The 15,844-nt window shown below is 43.4% G+C and overlaps 1 protein-coding gene across 2 annotated transcripts in view; it reads right to left on the bottom strand.

Annotated features, from left to right (window-relative positions):
* rasal1 (RAS protein activator like 1) overlaps positions 1-15,844 on the bottom strand; it is a 140,643-nt gene that overhangs the window by 115,987 nt on the left and 8,812 nt on the right. For both annotated transcript variants that reach the window (XM_033043341.1, XM_033043342.1), the window contains exons 3-4: positions 11,884-11,997; positions 4,061-4,122 (exon numbers count right to left, since the gene is read on the bottom strand). In XM_033043341.1, coding sequence (XP_032899232.1) covers positions 4,061-4,122; positions 11,884-11,997 — 176 coding nt within the window. The remainder of the gene's footprint in view (positions 1-4,060; positions 4,123-11,883; positions 11,998-15,844) is intronic.

Here is a 15,844-nt window from a genome sequence, read left to right as displayed (position 1 = left end):
CACCTCTTCCATGTTATCTCTATATCTCACACTTTTTATCTTTTCATCTCCAGCCTTTTTCTAACCATCTGCCAATCCAAAACATGTATCTATCTATCACTTGCCAGGCTTTGTCCCAACACCTTCCTCCCCCCCACTCTACCAGCTTTCTCCCCACTATTACAATCAGTCTGAAAATGGGTGCCGATCAGAAGTGTCGCCTATCCATGTCCGCCAGAGATGCTGCCTGACCCGCTTAGTTACTCCAGCACTTTGTATCTTTTTCTATTCATTACCCTCATGATTTTATACACCTCTATAAGATCACCCTTCAGTCTCCTGAGACTGCCCAGCTTCTCCCTATAGCTCAGGCCCTCAGGTTCTGGCAACATCCACGTAAATCTACTCTGTACTGACGGCACGTATAAACATAGAAAATAGGTGCAGGAGTAGGCCATTCGGCCCTTCGAGCCTGCACCGCCATTCAATATGATCATGGCTGATCATCCAACTCAGTATCCTGTACCTGCCTTCTCTCCATACCCCCTGATCCCTTTAGCCACAAGGGCCACATCTAACTCCCTCTTAAATATAGCCAATGAACTGGCCTCAACTACCTTCTGTGGCAGAGAATTCCAGAGATTCACCACTCTGTGTGAAAAATGTTTTTCTCATCTCGGTCCTAAAAGATTTCCCCCTTATCCTGAAACTGTGACTCCTTGTTCTGGACTTCCCCAACATCGGGAACAATCTTCCTGCATCTAGCCTGTCCAACCCCTTATGAATTTTGTAAGTTTCTATAAGATCCCCCCTCAATCTTCTAAATTCTAGCGAGTACAAGCCGAGTCTATCCAGTCTTTCTTCATATGAAAGTCCTGACATCCCAGGAATCAGTCTGGTGAACCTTCTCTGTACTCCCTCTATGGCAAGAATGTCTTTCCTCAGATTAGGAGACCAAAACTGTACGCAATACTCCAGGTGTGGTCCCACCAAGACCCTGTACAACTGCAGTAGAACCTCCCTGCTCCTATACTCAAATCCTTTTGCTATGAATGCTAACATACCATTCGCTTTGATATGATATGATTTGATAAGATATGATTACGTTGATCCATGCAGGCCTGGAATTTGCACCAAGTAAGAATCTCATTTTCCTGTTCTCAGTACATATGACAAATAAATACTCTTGACTTTCTTGACTTCACAACCTCAGAAAATTTCTAAACGTTTTATAGCAGTGAGTTATTCCTGGGCATAATAAAAAACACAAGGTGCTGGAGTAAATCAGTGCGTCAGGTAGCATCTGTGGAGAACATGGATAGGTGACGTTTCGGGTCAGGACACTTCTCTAGACTGCAATATGTGACTATTCGTGTCAGAACTCTTCTTTAGACTGCAATAGGTGACCTTTCAGGTATGGACTCTTCTTCAGATGGTAGTTGTGAATCTGTGGAATTCACTGCCACAGAAGGCAGTGGATGTTTTCAAGATGTTTAGCTTGTAGGACTAAAGGAATCAAAGGATATGGGGGGAAAAAGCAGGAGCGGGGTGCTGATTTTAAATGATCGGCCATGATCATATTGAATGGCGTTGCTGACTTGAAGGGCCGAATGGCCTACTGCTGCACCTATTTTTCTATGTTTCTATTCACCAGAGATACTGCATGACCTGCTGAGTAATCGTAGCATTTTGTATCTGTTTTATAAACCGGCATCTGCAGTACCTTGTGTCGCCATTCCTGAGCGTGATATTGTTGGGGACGACAGCAGCTTGGTAACCACAGGAGGATCTCACACACAGCAGTATGATTATAACCAGCTAATCTGCTTTAGTGATGCTAGTCAAGAGATAAATGATGACCTGGGCAGCTCTTTTTTATTTCCTATAAACCCCTGTATCTCTCTCATACTGTATGGTTTACAACTTGCTAGCGAGTCAGACACATAAACCATTTCCTCCCAGCCCCTCTTGAAAATAATTCTTACTTTTGTTGCAAAATCATTGTACGTAGGCAGTAAATTTTATTCCCAACAGTCAGATGCAACAAAATAGGGTGTGGGAAAATATTCCTGAAATAAATCATGATTAGCAACACCATCAGTTTAAAGTAAACAATGATGGGTATGATATTCTTAAAATATATTATTCGGTGATAAAGTTTTAATGAAAAACGTCCTATTTGGTAAGTCTTTAATGTTATGATCTCTCACACATTTCATACATAAAGTTAAACCAGCAAGAAATCTGGAAAGAAATCCCTTTTCACAGTGGAGCAGCTGGTAGAAGCGGCAGAGACCCAGATTCAATTCTGACCTCGGGTGCTGTCTGTGTGGAGTTTAAACGTTTTCCCTGTGACCACATGGGTTTCTCCAGGTGCTCTGGTTTCCTCCCACATCCCAAAGACGTGCGGGTTTGTAGGTTAATTAGTCACTGTAAATTGCCCCCTAGTGTGTAGGAGTGGAAGAGAAAGTGGGGTAACATAGAACTGGTGCGAACAGGTCGGTGTGGACTAGATGGGCCGAGGGGCCTGTTTCCATGCTGTGCCTCTTTCAGGAGGGCTACGCATTGGAACTGTTTGATAGCATTCCATTTTACCCGTCTCCCTTGAATCTTCAAGCAAGGCCCAGGAGGGAGAGAAATATGCAGACTTTCAAACGCAGAAACAGGCCTTTCTTTTATATCTTACCCTTAATCATGTGCACTTCCTCCAAAACAGGAGGAACAATAGTGGCCAGAGACTAAAGAAAATCCAAAGAAAAGATCTGCCAGCGATATATTCTTTCCTTTGTGCTTGTTTGTCTTTAGCTGTTAAATTAATTGCCAGAAGTGGTAGTTTGGGCTTCCCACGCATTCTGCCTGCGCTGCTGGAGTGGCAATCTATTTGTAATTAAGGTTTAAAACAAATTCTGCCACATGCTAATGGATATTGGCAATATAATCAGAGACAAATTGTAAGATTCAAACAAGCAGGAGAAAAGGATTAGCTGAATTAATAACATGCATTAGTTATTTGTATCGATTCTAGTAAACTTTAGATTAGAGATAAAGCACAGAAACAGGCCCTTCAACCCACCGGGTCCGAGCCGATCAGCTATCCCCATACACTAGCACTATCCTACGCACTAGGGACAATATACAATTTTTCATAAGCTAATTAAACTACAAACCTGTATGTCTTTGGAGTGTGGGTGGAAACTGGAATACCTGGAGAAAACCCACAGGTAGATCACAGGTAGAACGTACAAACTCCGTACAGACAGCACCCATAGTCAGGATTGAACCCGGGTCTCTGGCACTGTAAGGCAGCAGCTCTACGACTGTGTCACTGTGCCACTCCAACAAGTCCATTGGAATACAAAATCTGTGGCATGTATTTCTGATATGTGCGAGATTCCTGGTAATGTTTAGTCTTTGCTCGTATTCACTTGCCTCAAAATTTATCTCCAGTTAATAGCTTGAGAGGAGTGGTGTACTTTTGCTTTGATCATCAATTAAATGAGCTGCACTTAAGGCACAGGTCAGATTGCTAAAGTAAACAGATATAGATCTGCTAAAGAAGTATGCATTTCTTGGCAATCATCAATTGTAACTCATTTTTATAACACCTTGTTTTCTCCAGGTATTTCTCATCAGTAAAAGAAAAGAAACAGCATTAGAACTTGCTACTTGAGTCTGAAGAAGGGTCCTAACCCAAAACCTCGCCTGCCCCTTCCCTGCACAGATGCTGCCTAACCCACTGAATTCCTCCAGTGTTTTTACTCCGGCTTGAACTTAGTTTTTTTAGCTTTAGAGATACAGCATGGAAACAGGCCCTTCGGCCCGCCGAGTCCACGCCGACCAGCGTTCACCCATTCATACCAGTTCTATGCTATCCCACTTTCTCATCCACTCCCTGCACATAGTGGCAATTTACAGAGGCCAATTTTTGGGACGTGGGAGGAAACCGGAGCACCCGGAGAAAACCCATGTGCAAACTCCGTACAGGATGCACCCACAGTCAGGATCGAACCCGGGTCTCTGGCGCTGTGAGGTAGCTACACCCAAACTCGTTTGCACCAATCCCAGTTTACAGGTTACTCACCTCTTAAATGAGCTGCAATGTACTCCCTGTTTAGAGAAATCTTCCCTATGACATCGTCGTGCCTGCAAATTTGAAATAGAGAAACATTTCAGCGGAAGTCAGATTTTAAAAACGGGTATCCCATTTCAGTGTGTGGGCTAGGTTCCCGCTGTTTGGTTTATTATTGTCACGTGTACTGAGATACGGTGAAAAGCTTTGCTCCGCGTGGTATCTAATTAAATCAGATAATACATGTACAAAATCGAGCCACACACAAATATAACATATATGTTGTAGAGAAAACAGAAAACCGCCAGAGTGCAGAATACAATTTTTCAGCATTATAGCATTACAGTTCCAGAGAAAAAGCCGCAATAAGGTTGGTTGCAGGATCTAGCTACATGTCATCCCCTCACATATCGAGAATTTAACTCTTCCTGAAAAATACAGAGTCTGATTTCATTGCCCTTTGAGGGAAAAGAGTTCCAAAGACTCAGAACCCTTTAAGGAAAATAAAATTACCGCACCATTGATTCCTTATATATAGGCAGCGACCACACGATCGAGCTTTTTCTAATCAGAGAATAAATCTTCTCCATCCTGTCTCGACCCCCGAGAACCTTACAAGTTTCAGTCAGGTTGGTTCCCTTCCTCCTTTCTAAACTCCAGCAGATACAAGCCAGCCTGCACAACCAGTCAATCTGCCCGTTGCAGTCATCACTCTGGTAAAGCTTTAAAAAAAAAGTTTATAGAGATGCAGCATGGAAACAGGCGCATCGGTCCATCACGTGGGCGGCACAGTGGCGCAGCAGTACAGTTGCTGCCATTCCAGCTCCAGGTGTGTACAGGTGCTGTCTGTACAAAGTTTGTGTGTTCTCCCTGTGACCACGTGGGTTTTCTCCGGGTGCTCCGGTTTCCTCCCATACTACAAAGTTGCACAGGTTTGTAGGTTAATTGTCCCTAGTGTGTAGATTTTTCAGATTCAGATTCAGATTATTGTCATTGTGCAGTGTACAGTACAGAGACAACGAAATGCAGTTAGCATCTCCCTAGAAGAGCGACATAGAATATGAGCAATAAATAAATATATTTACGTGCATACAGTCATATTATATGACATATTACAGTCATTGTAGATATACAATGCTAGTGCACGGGGAGATCGCTGGTCAGTGTGGACTCGGTAGGCCGAAGGTCCTATTTCCATGCTGTTATTCTAAAGTCTAAAGTTTAAAGAGTCCACACACATCATTGATGTCAGTAATCAATCAGGAAGGGGGTGCGGAGGAGATGTACTGTATGAAGATGTATGAAGGTATCAGCTGGTTGCTGGTAATCTTACACTCCAGTTGGGTTGGAGTGGGCATTTGTTATAATGAATGCATTCTCTAGGGTCTCATTGGGATCCATCTGGTACAGTACAAATCTCTGTATTGGTACAAGTGCTTGCATTTGTTCTGCTATTTCTGCCCGAGCTGGATCGATATAAAGCGCAAACTCTCCCCTCTTTTGAAAAGCCAGTGTTGCCTGCTACACTTACATTGAGCTTTCTTGAAATGGTTCCGCTGAGGTCAGAGGGAACTAAGCTGAGAAATAAATTAATTGGCATCACTGACGCCGTGTGAAAATATAAGCCCTCTGTGCACTGTGACGGCCTGCCTTCCCTAAGGACCGCTCCGATCCTCGTCTCATGAGCCAGAAGCTGCCCATGACCAGCACCACAAATAGTAGCAATGTCACAAAATTTTGAGATTTAAAAAATCAAGTCTGTAATTATCCCATCAGATAAAGCATAAAAAGAAGTTTAATTTGACACCTAATTCACTTTCATATCTCAAGTATTTAAAAAGTTATGGCCATTTTCATACTCAGAAATTAGCATCTTGTTCCCTATTGATTTTCTATGGACATAACAAAAAAGCTGTGATCGTGTGCAGTCAAAAGCTCATAACCTTCTTAAAAATTAAGATAACTGAATGAAATTTTCAGTTATCGTAGATTGAACCATTCTGAAACAAATATAAAATAATCTTACTTGGATGACCTGAAATTAAAGCATATAATTAGTTAGTTACCCAAGTGTAGCTAATTTCAAACTTCAATTACTAGATCTAAACATCTATCCATTTCTTAATAAATGATTAACATTTTTAAATAGCCTAAGTGTCCAAATAATATTCATAAATAATTCACAATAAAACATGATTTTAAAATCTCATTTACATTAATTTATAGTCCAAATGGAAGGAATTTAGTGTTCAATTGCTGTAAATTAAAGTCCATTTAAAATCAGCTTTCTAGTGGGATCCTGTGAACGCGCTGGTTTAGAACGTTCACATTGCGGTAGCTTTGTGCCCAGAAAAATACTGCGGGATATAATGGGCCCAAAATGAGCTACTCGCAATATTAAACTTTGTATAAAGGGATCTTAAGAAGCCCTTTTTAATGTAAAAATAAGCAGCCTACCTTCTATTATTTGCTCTATGCGACCCTGACAGCTGCCGGTGGTCACGGGTTTAGAGATTGATTTTTAAACTACTATAACTATTATACGAGGCCTTTAAAACTAATAATAGCTTTTGCGACGGGGTCTTCCAGCGATTTTTCGTTAATAATTAACTAGGCTGAACATCTTCGATTTGAACAGCCTAGAGAAAATCGCGTTTTAAACCCGCCCCCCTCTAAACGGCGCCAAAATCGCGCACACCCGCAGCGACAGATTTTCAGCGACGCTTCAGGTAGGCTTTGCAACATACCTACAAATAGCGCCCGGCAGCCGGAAAGCTCCGGAAAGCCGGACTGAGCTGAGGCCACAGTCACAGAACAGCTGCGTCCAATTAGTGGTTGTTGGATCAACTCACCTGCACCTCGTCAGCCCTGCTCCTTGTTAACCCAAGAGGGCCAGCAGCAGGAAGGGGGAGGGAGAAAGTGGAAGAGAGGGGAAGACTGAGCTGCCAGGACAAGCCCAAGAGCGCCAGCACCTCCTCTTTGAAAGCAAGACTGAGCTGCCGGGGACAAACCCGAGATCGTCAGTGCCTCCTAACGGATGACGAGGCACTGCGCCCCCATGTGGACATGGACCTTCTTGTCACTACTGTCCTTCACTATAAATAAACCATAATCACGTGAGCTCACCCTACCCCAAGTGTGTATTTAGTTAGTATTAACTTGGCGCCATCCCCAATGTCACAGCATCAAACTAAAGTTTCACCTCTCTACAAAACCAGCTCTCTTAATAATTGAATGCAACAGTTTATAAATAACTAGCATTCAGACTTTGCTTCCATGACATTTTATCAGTTACAAATTAACTTAGCAACTGTGTTGCTATGGGGATAATTAAACGGTTAGCTATTTCTTACTTTTTCTTTCATGTTGCACGTAAGTAAAATCTACATGGAAGTATAATCATTTATATAATTACATGCACCTTGTACTGTGGGTGTAACAAGGTGCTGGGCGAACTCAGCGAGTCAGGCAGCATCTGTGGAGGGAATGGGCTCAGTCTGAAGAAGGGTCCCGACCCAACACATCCATTCTCTCCACAAATGCTGCCTGACCCGCTGAGACCCTCCAGCCGCCTCTTCCTCTCTCTCGTTGTATTTCCCTTAACAAACTGGGTTAAAGACTGTCGGCAAGGATTTCTTGATTTGTAAGCATGTCAAATATTATGGGGAGAAGGGGGTTGAGAGAGAAAAATAGACCAGCCATGATGGAATGGCAGAGTAGACTCAATGGGCCGGATGGCCCAATTCTGCTCCTGTGCTTTGTGGTAAATTCTGGCAGATATGTGGTAAAAGGTCAGTGTTTCACTCGCACGAATGTCAGTGTTTGGAATAACGTGCTTGTGTGAGCAAACCGGTAAGTCTCTGACATGGTAACAAATCCACCTGTCGGGATGCTTGGCCTCCAGCACACACACACTGAGCCCTCAGTTCCAAAGGCAGGTTAAACCTGCTGCTGTATCCATGGCCACATTTGTTTGAATGGAGAATTCACGTCCACAAGAGGGGAAGATAAAATAACACAGTTGCATATTTTTAATTATTTATGTTTCCAGGCATTTACTTCTAATGTGCCTTAAGCGTTTGGGCTTTTAGTTTTAGTTTTAGAGATACAGCATGGAAGCAGGAGCTCACTGAGTCCACGCCAACCATCGACCATCCATTCACACTAGTTCTATGTTGTCCGACTTTCTCATCCATTTCCTACACGCTAGGGGCAATGTACAGATGGCCAATTTACCTACAAACTTTTGAGACGTGGGAGGAAACTGGAGCACCCGGAGGAAACTCACATGGTTACAGGGTGATGGTTATCTTTTCATTATTTCAAAACAATGCTCACGAGGAATGTATAATCCCATGTGAAAGGTATGCGGGGGAATTTTTTTTTTTACACAGAGGGTGCTGTGTGCCTGGAATGTGCTGCCAGGGATAGTGGTGGAGGCAGATATGAACATGGCATCTAAGAGACTTTTGGATCAACACGTGGATAAGCAGGGAATGGAGGAATCGTGTGGAGACAGAGAGGAGTTGGTGTTGGTGTTGGCATCATGTTGTGATTTCAAGACCAACTCTCTCTGCCTGCACATGATTCATATCCCTCCATTCCATACTTATCCATGTGGGATATGCAGGGAATAGAAACATGGAAAATAGGTGCAGGAGTAGGCCATTCGGCCCTTCGAGCCTGCACCGCCATTCAATATGATCATGGCTGATCATCCAACTCAGTATCCTGTACCTGCCTTCTCTCCATACCCCCTGATACCTTTAGCCACAAGGGCCAGATATAAATCCCTTTTAAATATAGCCAATGAACTGGCCTCAACTACCTTCTGTGGCAGAGAATTCCCCCAGAGATTCACCACTCTCTGTGTGAAAAATGTTTTTCTCATCTCGGTCCTAACCAGGGTCTGACCATCTGCACCCTCAAGGTCAGCTGCGGGAGGCATCTCTCTGGCACAAAGGTGGCCGGGTGAGACGAGGAACATCGGTATGTTGAACGATCCATGGCTCGCCAGGATCGGCTGCTGCTCCATAAAACCTAGCGCATGGAAATGGCACCAAATCTGACAACTCGAAAATGAATTTCACCGTGTTTTTGCACATGTAGCAATTATTAAAGCATTATTGATCTACTGATCTATAATCTCTCATCTCGGTTCTAGGTTCAATGATCAAAGAGCCTGTTTTCTTGATGTAGCTCTAAACAAAACTGATTTGAGGCCAGACACCCGAGCCTTGTTTTTCTCTCTCCACAGATGCTGGCAGTCCTGCCAAACATTTCCAGCATTATCTTTTTTTTCAGAATTTCAGCATCTGCAGTATTTTCCTTTTGTCTAATAATCCAAAATAAACCTGCTTGAAAAATGCTTGATGGTGTTCTGAAACGATTGCAAGCTCCCAAAGGTTTTTGCCTGCCTGAATTAATGGTATACCGCAGTGACAGCAAGATTTGGTGACAGACAACGGATTTTTGAAGTTAGAACCAATCACCCAGCTGGTAGGTCACAGACTACATTCACCAGGGTGAAAAGAATAGACATAACTCAGGCGCAAGGAACTGCAGATGCTGGTTACAAAAACAGACACAAAGTGTTGGAGTAACTCAGCGGGTCAGACAGTATCTCTGAAGAAGGTCTCGACCCTTAACGTCACTTATTCCTTTGCTCTAGAGATGCTGCCTGACCCCCTGAGGTACACCAGCATTTGTCCCATTTATTTTGGGCATAATTCACTTTTTGTTGAAAATGTTCCTGACCTTAGACTTCAACCAGATTTAGACACTGACTCACTGCTGAACCTTGCAATCGTCACACAAGCCTGAATCTCAAAACTTAATTGGACTTTAATTGGACTTTATCTTGCACTAAATGTTATTCTCTTTTACCATGTTTCTGTACACTGTGAACAGCTCGATTGTAATAATGTACAGTCTTTCCGCTAACTGGTTAGCATGCAGTTAGAGCTTGTCACAGGTTTGTAGGTTAATTGGCTTCTGTAAATTGTCTCTAGTGTGTAGGCTAGAACTAGGTGATCATTGGTCGGTGCGGACACGTTGAGCGAAGGGCCTGTTTCCAAGCTGTATCTCAAAACTAAACTAAATATGTAAGAAGGAACTGCAATTGCTGGTTTACACCGAAGGTAGACACAAAATATTGGAGTAACTCAGCCAGTCAGACAGCATCTCTGGTGAAAAAAAAAGGTGATATTTTGGGTCGAAACCCGAATCGGGAATCTGAGGAAGGTTCTCGAACCGAAACGTCGCCTATTCCTTGGCTCTAGAGATGCTGCTTGACCCGCTGTCACTCCAGCATTTTGTGTCTATGTAAATTAAACTACGACCCTTCTTCCCCTTCCCCCCCGTTATTTAAATTTAAAATAGGTGACCAAAAATGCACACAATACTCCAGGTGTGGTCTCACTAGGGCCTTATACAACTGCAGAAGGACCTCTTTGCTCCTACACTCAACTCCTCTTGTTATAAAGGCCAACATGCCATTCACTTTCTTCACTGCCTGCTGTACCCACATGCTTACTTTCATTGACTGATGAACAAGGACCCCCAGATCCCGTTGTACATCCCCTTTTCCCAACTTGACACCATTTACATAGTAATCTGCCTTCCTGTTTTTGCTACCAAAGTGGATAACCTCACATTTATCCACATTAAATTGCATTTGGCATGCATCCGCCCACTCACCCATCTTGTCCAAGTCACCCTGCATTCTCATAGCATCCTCTTCACAGTTCACACTGCCACCCAGCTTTGTGTCATCTGCAAATTTGCTAATGTTACTTTGAATCCCTTCATCTAAATCATTGATGTATATTGTAAATAGCTGCGGTCCCAGCACCGAGCCTTGCGGTCCCCACTAGTCACTGCCTGCCATTCTGAAAGGGACCCGTTAATCCCTACTCTTGTTCTGTCTGCCAACCAATTTTCTATCCATGTCAGCACGCTACCCCCAATACCATGTGCCCTAATTTTGCCCACTAATCTCCTCTGTGGGACCTTAGCAAATGTTTTCTGAAAGTCCAGGTATACTACATCCACTGGTTCTCCCTTGTCCATTTTCCTAGTTACATTCTCAAAAAATTCCAGAAGATTAGTCAAGCATGATTTCCCCTTCGTAAATCCATGCTGACTCGGACCGATCCTGCTACTGCTATCCAAATGTGCCGCTATTTCATCTTTTATAATTGACTCTAGCATCTTCCCCACCACTGATGTCAGGCTAACTGGTCTATAATTCCCCGTTTTCTCTCTCCCACCTTTCTTAAAAAGTGGGATAACATTAGCTACCCTCCAATCCACAAGAACTGATCCTGAATCTAGAGAACATTGGGAAATTATCACCAATGCATCCACGATTTCTAGAGCCACTTCTCTAAATACCCTGGGATGCGGACCATCAGGCCCAGGGGATTTATCAGCCTTCAGTCCTATCAGTCTACCCAGCACCATTTCCTGCCTAATGTGGATTTCCTTCCATTCCTCCGTCTCCCCAGATCCTCTGGCCACTAGTATATCAGGAAGATTGTTTTTGTCCTCCTTAGTGAAGACGGATCCAAAGTACCTGTCAACTCATCTGCCATTTCCTTGTTCAGAGAGATAACAGCTTCAAGTTCCTTCAGCAGTTTGATTATTTTAATCAAAAATTACAATATATCTCCTGAAATTGCACTGAAAAAACAAAGAGAAATGTCTCTCTAAAATTCTTAGGAATCATCAGTGTTCTTCTCAAGAGTTGGTTCGAGAACAATTAGAAATTGAGAAACAGTAGGGCCTTTATTGTAAAGTCTTGAAGACTTGCCGATAGTTGAAGGCTGACTTACCCAATGGTGTCTTCGTCCATGACATAAAACGAGAGGTTATGAAAGCCCATGGGCAGGTGGAGAGTATATTCTTCACCCCAGAATGGATTCAGGTCCCTCCATACTGTCGCAGTTCTAAATATGAGAAGAGTAGAAATTAGAATGGTGCAAACCTATGGATTGCTGTCAGAGACAACTCATCCTCTCCTTTTCTTTCTGCTTGACTCAACTAACATCAACTAACATCATTAAATCAGGCACAGTGCTAAAATTAGATCTGGCATACAAAGGGATAATCTTATCTGAGCCTTGGACATACGACTGAGGACCAGAGGTAGCAATCATTGAACAGGTCACTGAGTGAAAGCCTTATTTATAGTTTAATTTAGTTTAGAGATACAGCATGGAAACAGGCCCTTCGGCCCACCAGGTCCACGCCGACCAGCAATCCCCACACATTAACACTATTCCTCCCCATCACGTTTCTAAAGGTATGTCCTCTTGCTCTGTTTAGCTCTGACCCTATGATGCTGTAACTGCCCAAACACACCTACTTAAAACCTATATTGAAAGTGTACAATTTATTTGTGGTGATACAACTACAGATGCTGGGATCTTGAGCAAAAAAAACCCCACATAAGGCTGGAGGAACTCGGTGGGTCAGGCAGCATCTGCGGAGGGAATGGACATACAACACTTTTATGTCAGGACCCTTCTTCAGACCTATGCAGTAAGGGTGAAAGAGAGCTTTTAGTGGGGGTTTTTGGTAGAATGGTCCCAAATTTCTGTGTCTTCAAATATTCTCAGTTGAGACCAAACAGGTCATTTTTATCGTAATGACATCAGAATATAAAAAAGTGTAGCGTTTGAATACTTTTGCTGGGAATATGATTGCAGCTGCAAATACCGCTCGAGAGAAATTAATGTTATGAATTAGTTAATGGGTGAAAATTGTAAACAGATTGAGAGTGCATGTAGCATGATGTAAAACAGCACATTCACTAAATCTGCTAACAGATGATGCACACCTTGAACAAAGCAAGTAACAGATGGACTCCTCTGAATATTCGAAGGGCAGAGAATATCTCATTACAGACCTTCTATGATTAAAGTGGCAACATCACATTCCGGGACCATTAGAAGTCTGACAGACAGGCAACCTGAAGATTAGGGGGGGTGGGGGGGGTGCAGATGAGGGGCGCCAGAATGCTGCCTGGATTCGAGGGTATTAGCGCACTACCCTCCTCTACTTTCAGTCTGAAGAAGGGTCCCGCCTTAAAACGCCACCCATCCTTTTTCTCCAGAGATGTTGTCTAACCCTCTGAGTTACTCCTGCACTTTATGTCTATCTTCACCTTAAAAAAGGGACATCTTCTACACATGATCATTGTATCATTTTTAAATTAATCAGCTTCTTTACCCCATGCAATCACACCCAAAAGATGCAAAAAAAATCCAGATGCTGGTTTACAAGAGTAACTCAGCAGGTCAGGCAGCATCTCTCAGTTGGGCCCCTTCTTCAGACTATTGATTACAGACCATTTCAATATTTGCAAATGGAAAAGCATCAACAAGTAACAAAAAATTTGCAGTTATCGCAAAGCTGAAATACTTAGGATATGAGGCAATGCGTAATGTAGGGGCATTGACCCAAAATATTAATTCTGTTTCTATCTCCATGGACGTCCCCCAAACTGCTCTGTATTCCCGGCATACTCTTTGCCTACTTATTATTGCACAGTGGTGCAGTTGGTAGAGCTGCTGCCTCACAGCGCAAGAGACCCGGTTCGATCCACACCTCGGTTGCTGTCTGTGTAGAGTTTGCAGATTCACCATGTGACCACGTGGGTTTCCTCTGGGTGCTCGATCTCCTCTTTGGGGGGGGGGGGGGGGTTGTAGGTTAATTGAACTCTGTAAAGTTGCCCCTAGTGTGTAGAGAATGGATGTGAAATTGGGATAACATAAAACTAGTGGGAACGGGTGATCGATGGACAACATGGACTCGGTGGGCAGAAAGGCCTGCTTCCATGCTGTATCTTTCAATGATTCAATGATCTGATGCAAGGACATTGACTGGAAATATTAATTCCGTTTCCCTCACCACCGATTTCTCCCTGACCTGGACACAGAGTCGCACAGCATTGAAACAGGCCCTTTGGCCCAACTCATCCATGTCGACCATGATGCCCTATCTAAGCTAGTCTCTTTTCCCTGATATTCCTCTACACCTTTCCTACCATGTACCTGTCCAATGCTCTTATAGTACCTGTCTCAACTACAGTAATTCCCCTGGCAGCTTGTTCCATATACCCACCCTCTGTGTGAAAAAGCTGCCCCTCAGATTGTGAAATCGCATATCTCCACATTCAGGGGCAGTTTCTTCCCAGCTGTTAACAGGCAACTGAAGGGCCTGTTCCACTGCGGCGACCTAATTCGCAAGTTTAGAAGAGTTTGCCCTCGACTCATACTTGCAGCATGGTCGACACAAGGTCCTAGGAGGTCTTTGTAACTCTCCTTCATGCTCGAGAGTAGTCCCCGCGTACTCGAGGCCTCAGCTAGGCCGCGGCGTTTTTTTCAATGCCCGCGAGTAAAAGAAGGTCGCCATGTTTCATCGCTGACGGTCGATCCAGCTTGAGGTTTTTCAGGCGAGTGCCGTCGAGCTTGAAGGTCGAAGACAGTCGCTGAAAAGTCGCCTTAGTGGGACAGGCCCTTGAACCATTCTATCACCAACTAGGGAGCGGTCCTGACTTCCTATCTACCTCATTGGCAACCTTCGAACTATTTTTAATCTGACTTTATTGGGCTTTACCTTGCACTAAACGTTATTTCCTTTATTTTGTAACTGCACACTGTGAGCGGCTTAATGGTAATCATGTATAGTCTTTCTGCTGACAGGATAGCACGCAACAAAAAATGTTGTCACTCGGTAAACGTGACAATAAACTAAACTAAACCAAATCTTTTCCCTCTCACCTTAGACCTATGTCCTCCAGTTTTTGATTCCACTACTCTGAATAAAACAGTAAGTATTTTCAGCAAACTCTTTTTCTACGTACTATTCCAACATATTAGTTATATATAATTAAAAGAGCATTAAAATGGAGTACAGAAGCATGTTTTACTGCTTAGCAAGAAATGATCTCATCATGTCTCGCTTTACATGAACACATTACTCCTTGTACGTATGTCTAAAGTTAACGTCACCTTCAGTGTCTGGCTGAGTGTAATGTAACTAGAATTGCACCGTGACTCTATGAATATACAAACTCAATGTGTATGGAAGGTGTGAAGGCCCATCCTCCCTCAGGACCGCTCCGGCAGACGGGCCAGGAGAAGCCTTCGAGGAGCACCACAAACAGCGCCCAGCTGCCGGAAAACTCCGGAACCCCGGACTGAGCCGTGGCCACAGTCAGAGGAGAAACAGCTGCGTCCAATTAGTGGCTATTGGATCAACTCACCTGCACCTCGTCAGCCCTGCTCCTGGTTAACCCAGGAGGGTCAGCCAGAGAAATGATTTGACACTCACAGAGAGTGGTGGGTGCCTGGACCGTGCTGCCAGGGTGGATGGAGGCAGATACGATAGTGGCATTTATGAGACTTTTGGATAGGCACATGGATATGCAGGGAATGGAGGAATATGTGCAAGCAGATAAGAGTTGATTTTGGCCTCATGTTCAGCACTGACATTGTGGGCCGAAGGGCCTGTACCAGTACTGTACTGCTCTATGTTCAAATGCCCTTACACTGATGCCACACGTTTAATAAATTTGCATTGTGAATAAAGCCGACTTTATGGATGAGTTATAAATTAAAAAAGATGACTTCACACACTTCCATTCAATGGTGTTGACATAAATGTTCACAGGAAATAACCTCAAATTATCAGGTTGTGAAGAATGTCTGGCCATAATGGGAAACTGTCATTTTTCAGTCTTTTTATGTGTAGATTGGAAACATGAAATATATTGGCCTTAAAAGCTAA

The sequence above is a fragment of the Amblyraja radiata genome, chromosome 25, assembly GCF_010909765.2.
Source record: "Amblyraja radiata isolate CabotCenter1 chromosome 25, sAmbRad1.1.pri, whole genome shotgun sequence".
NCBI lineage: Eukaryota > Metazoa > Chordata > Chondrichthyes > Rajiformes > Rajidae > Amblyraja > Amblyraja radiata.
The sequence above is the reverse complement of the archived record's forward strand: the minus strand, read 5'-3'. Positions and strand labels throughout refer to the sequence as shown.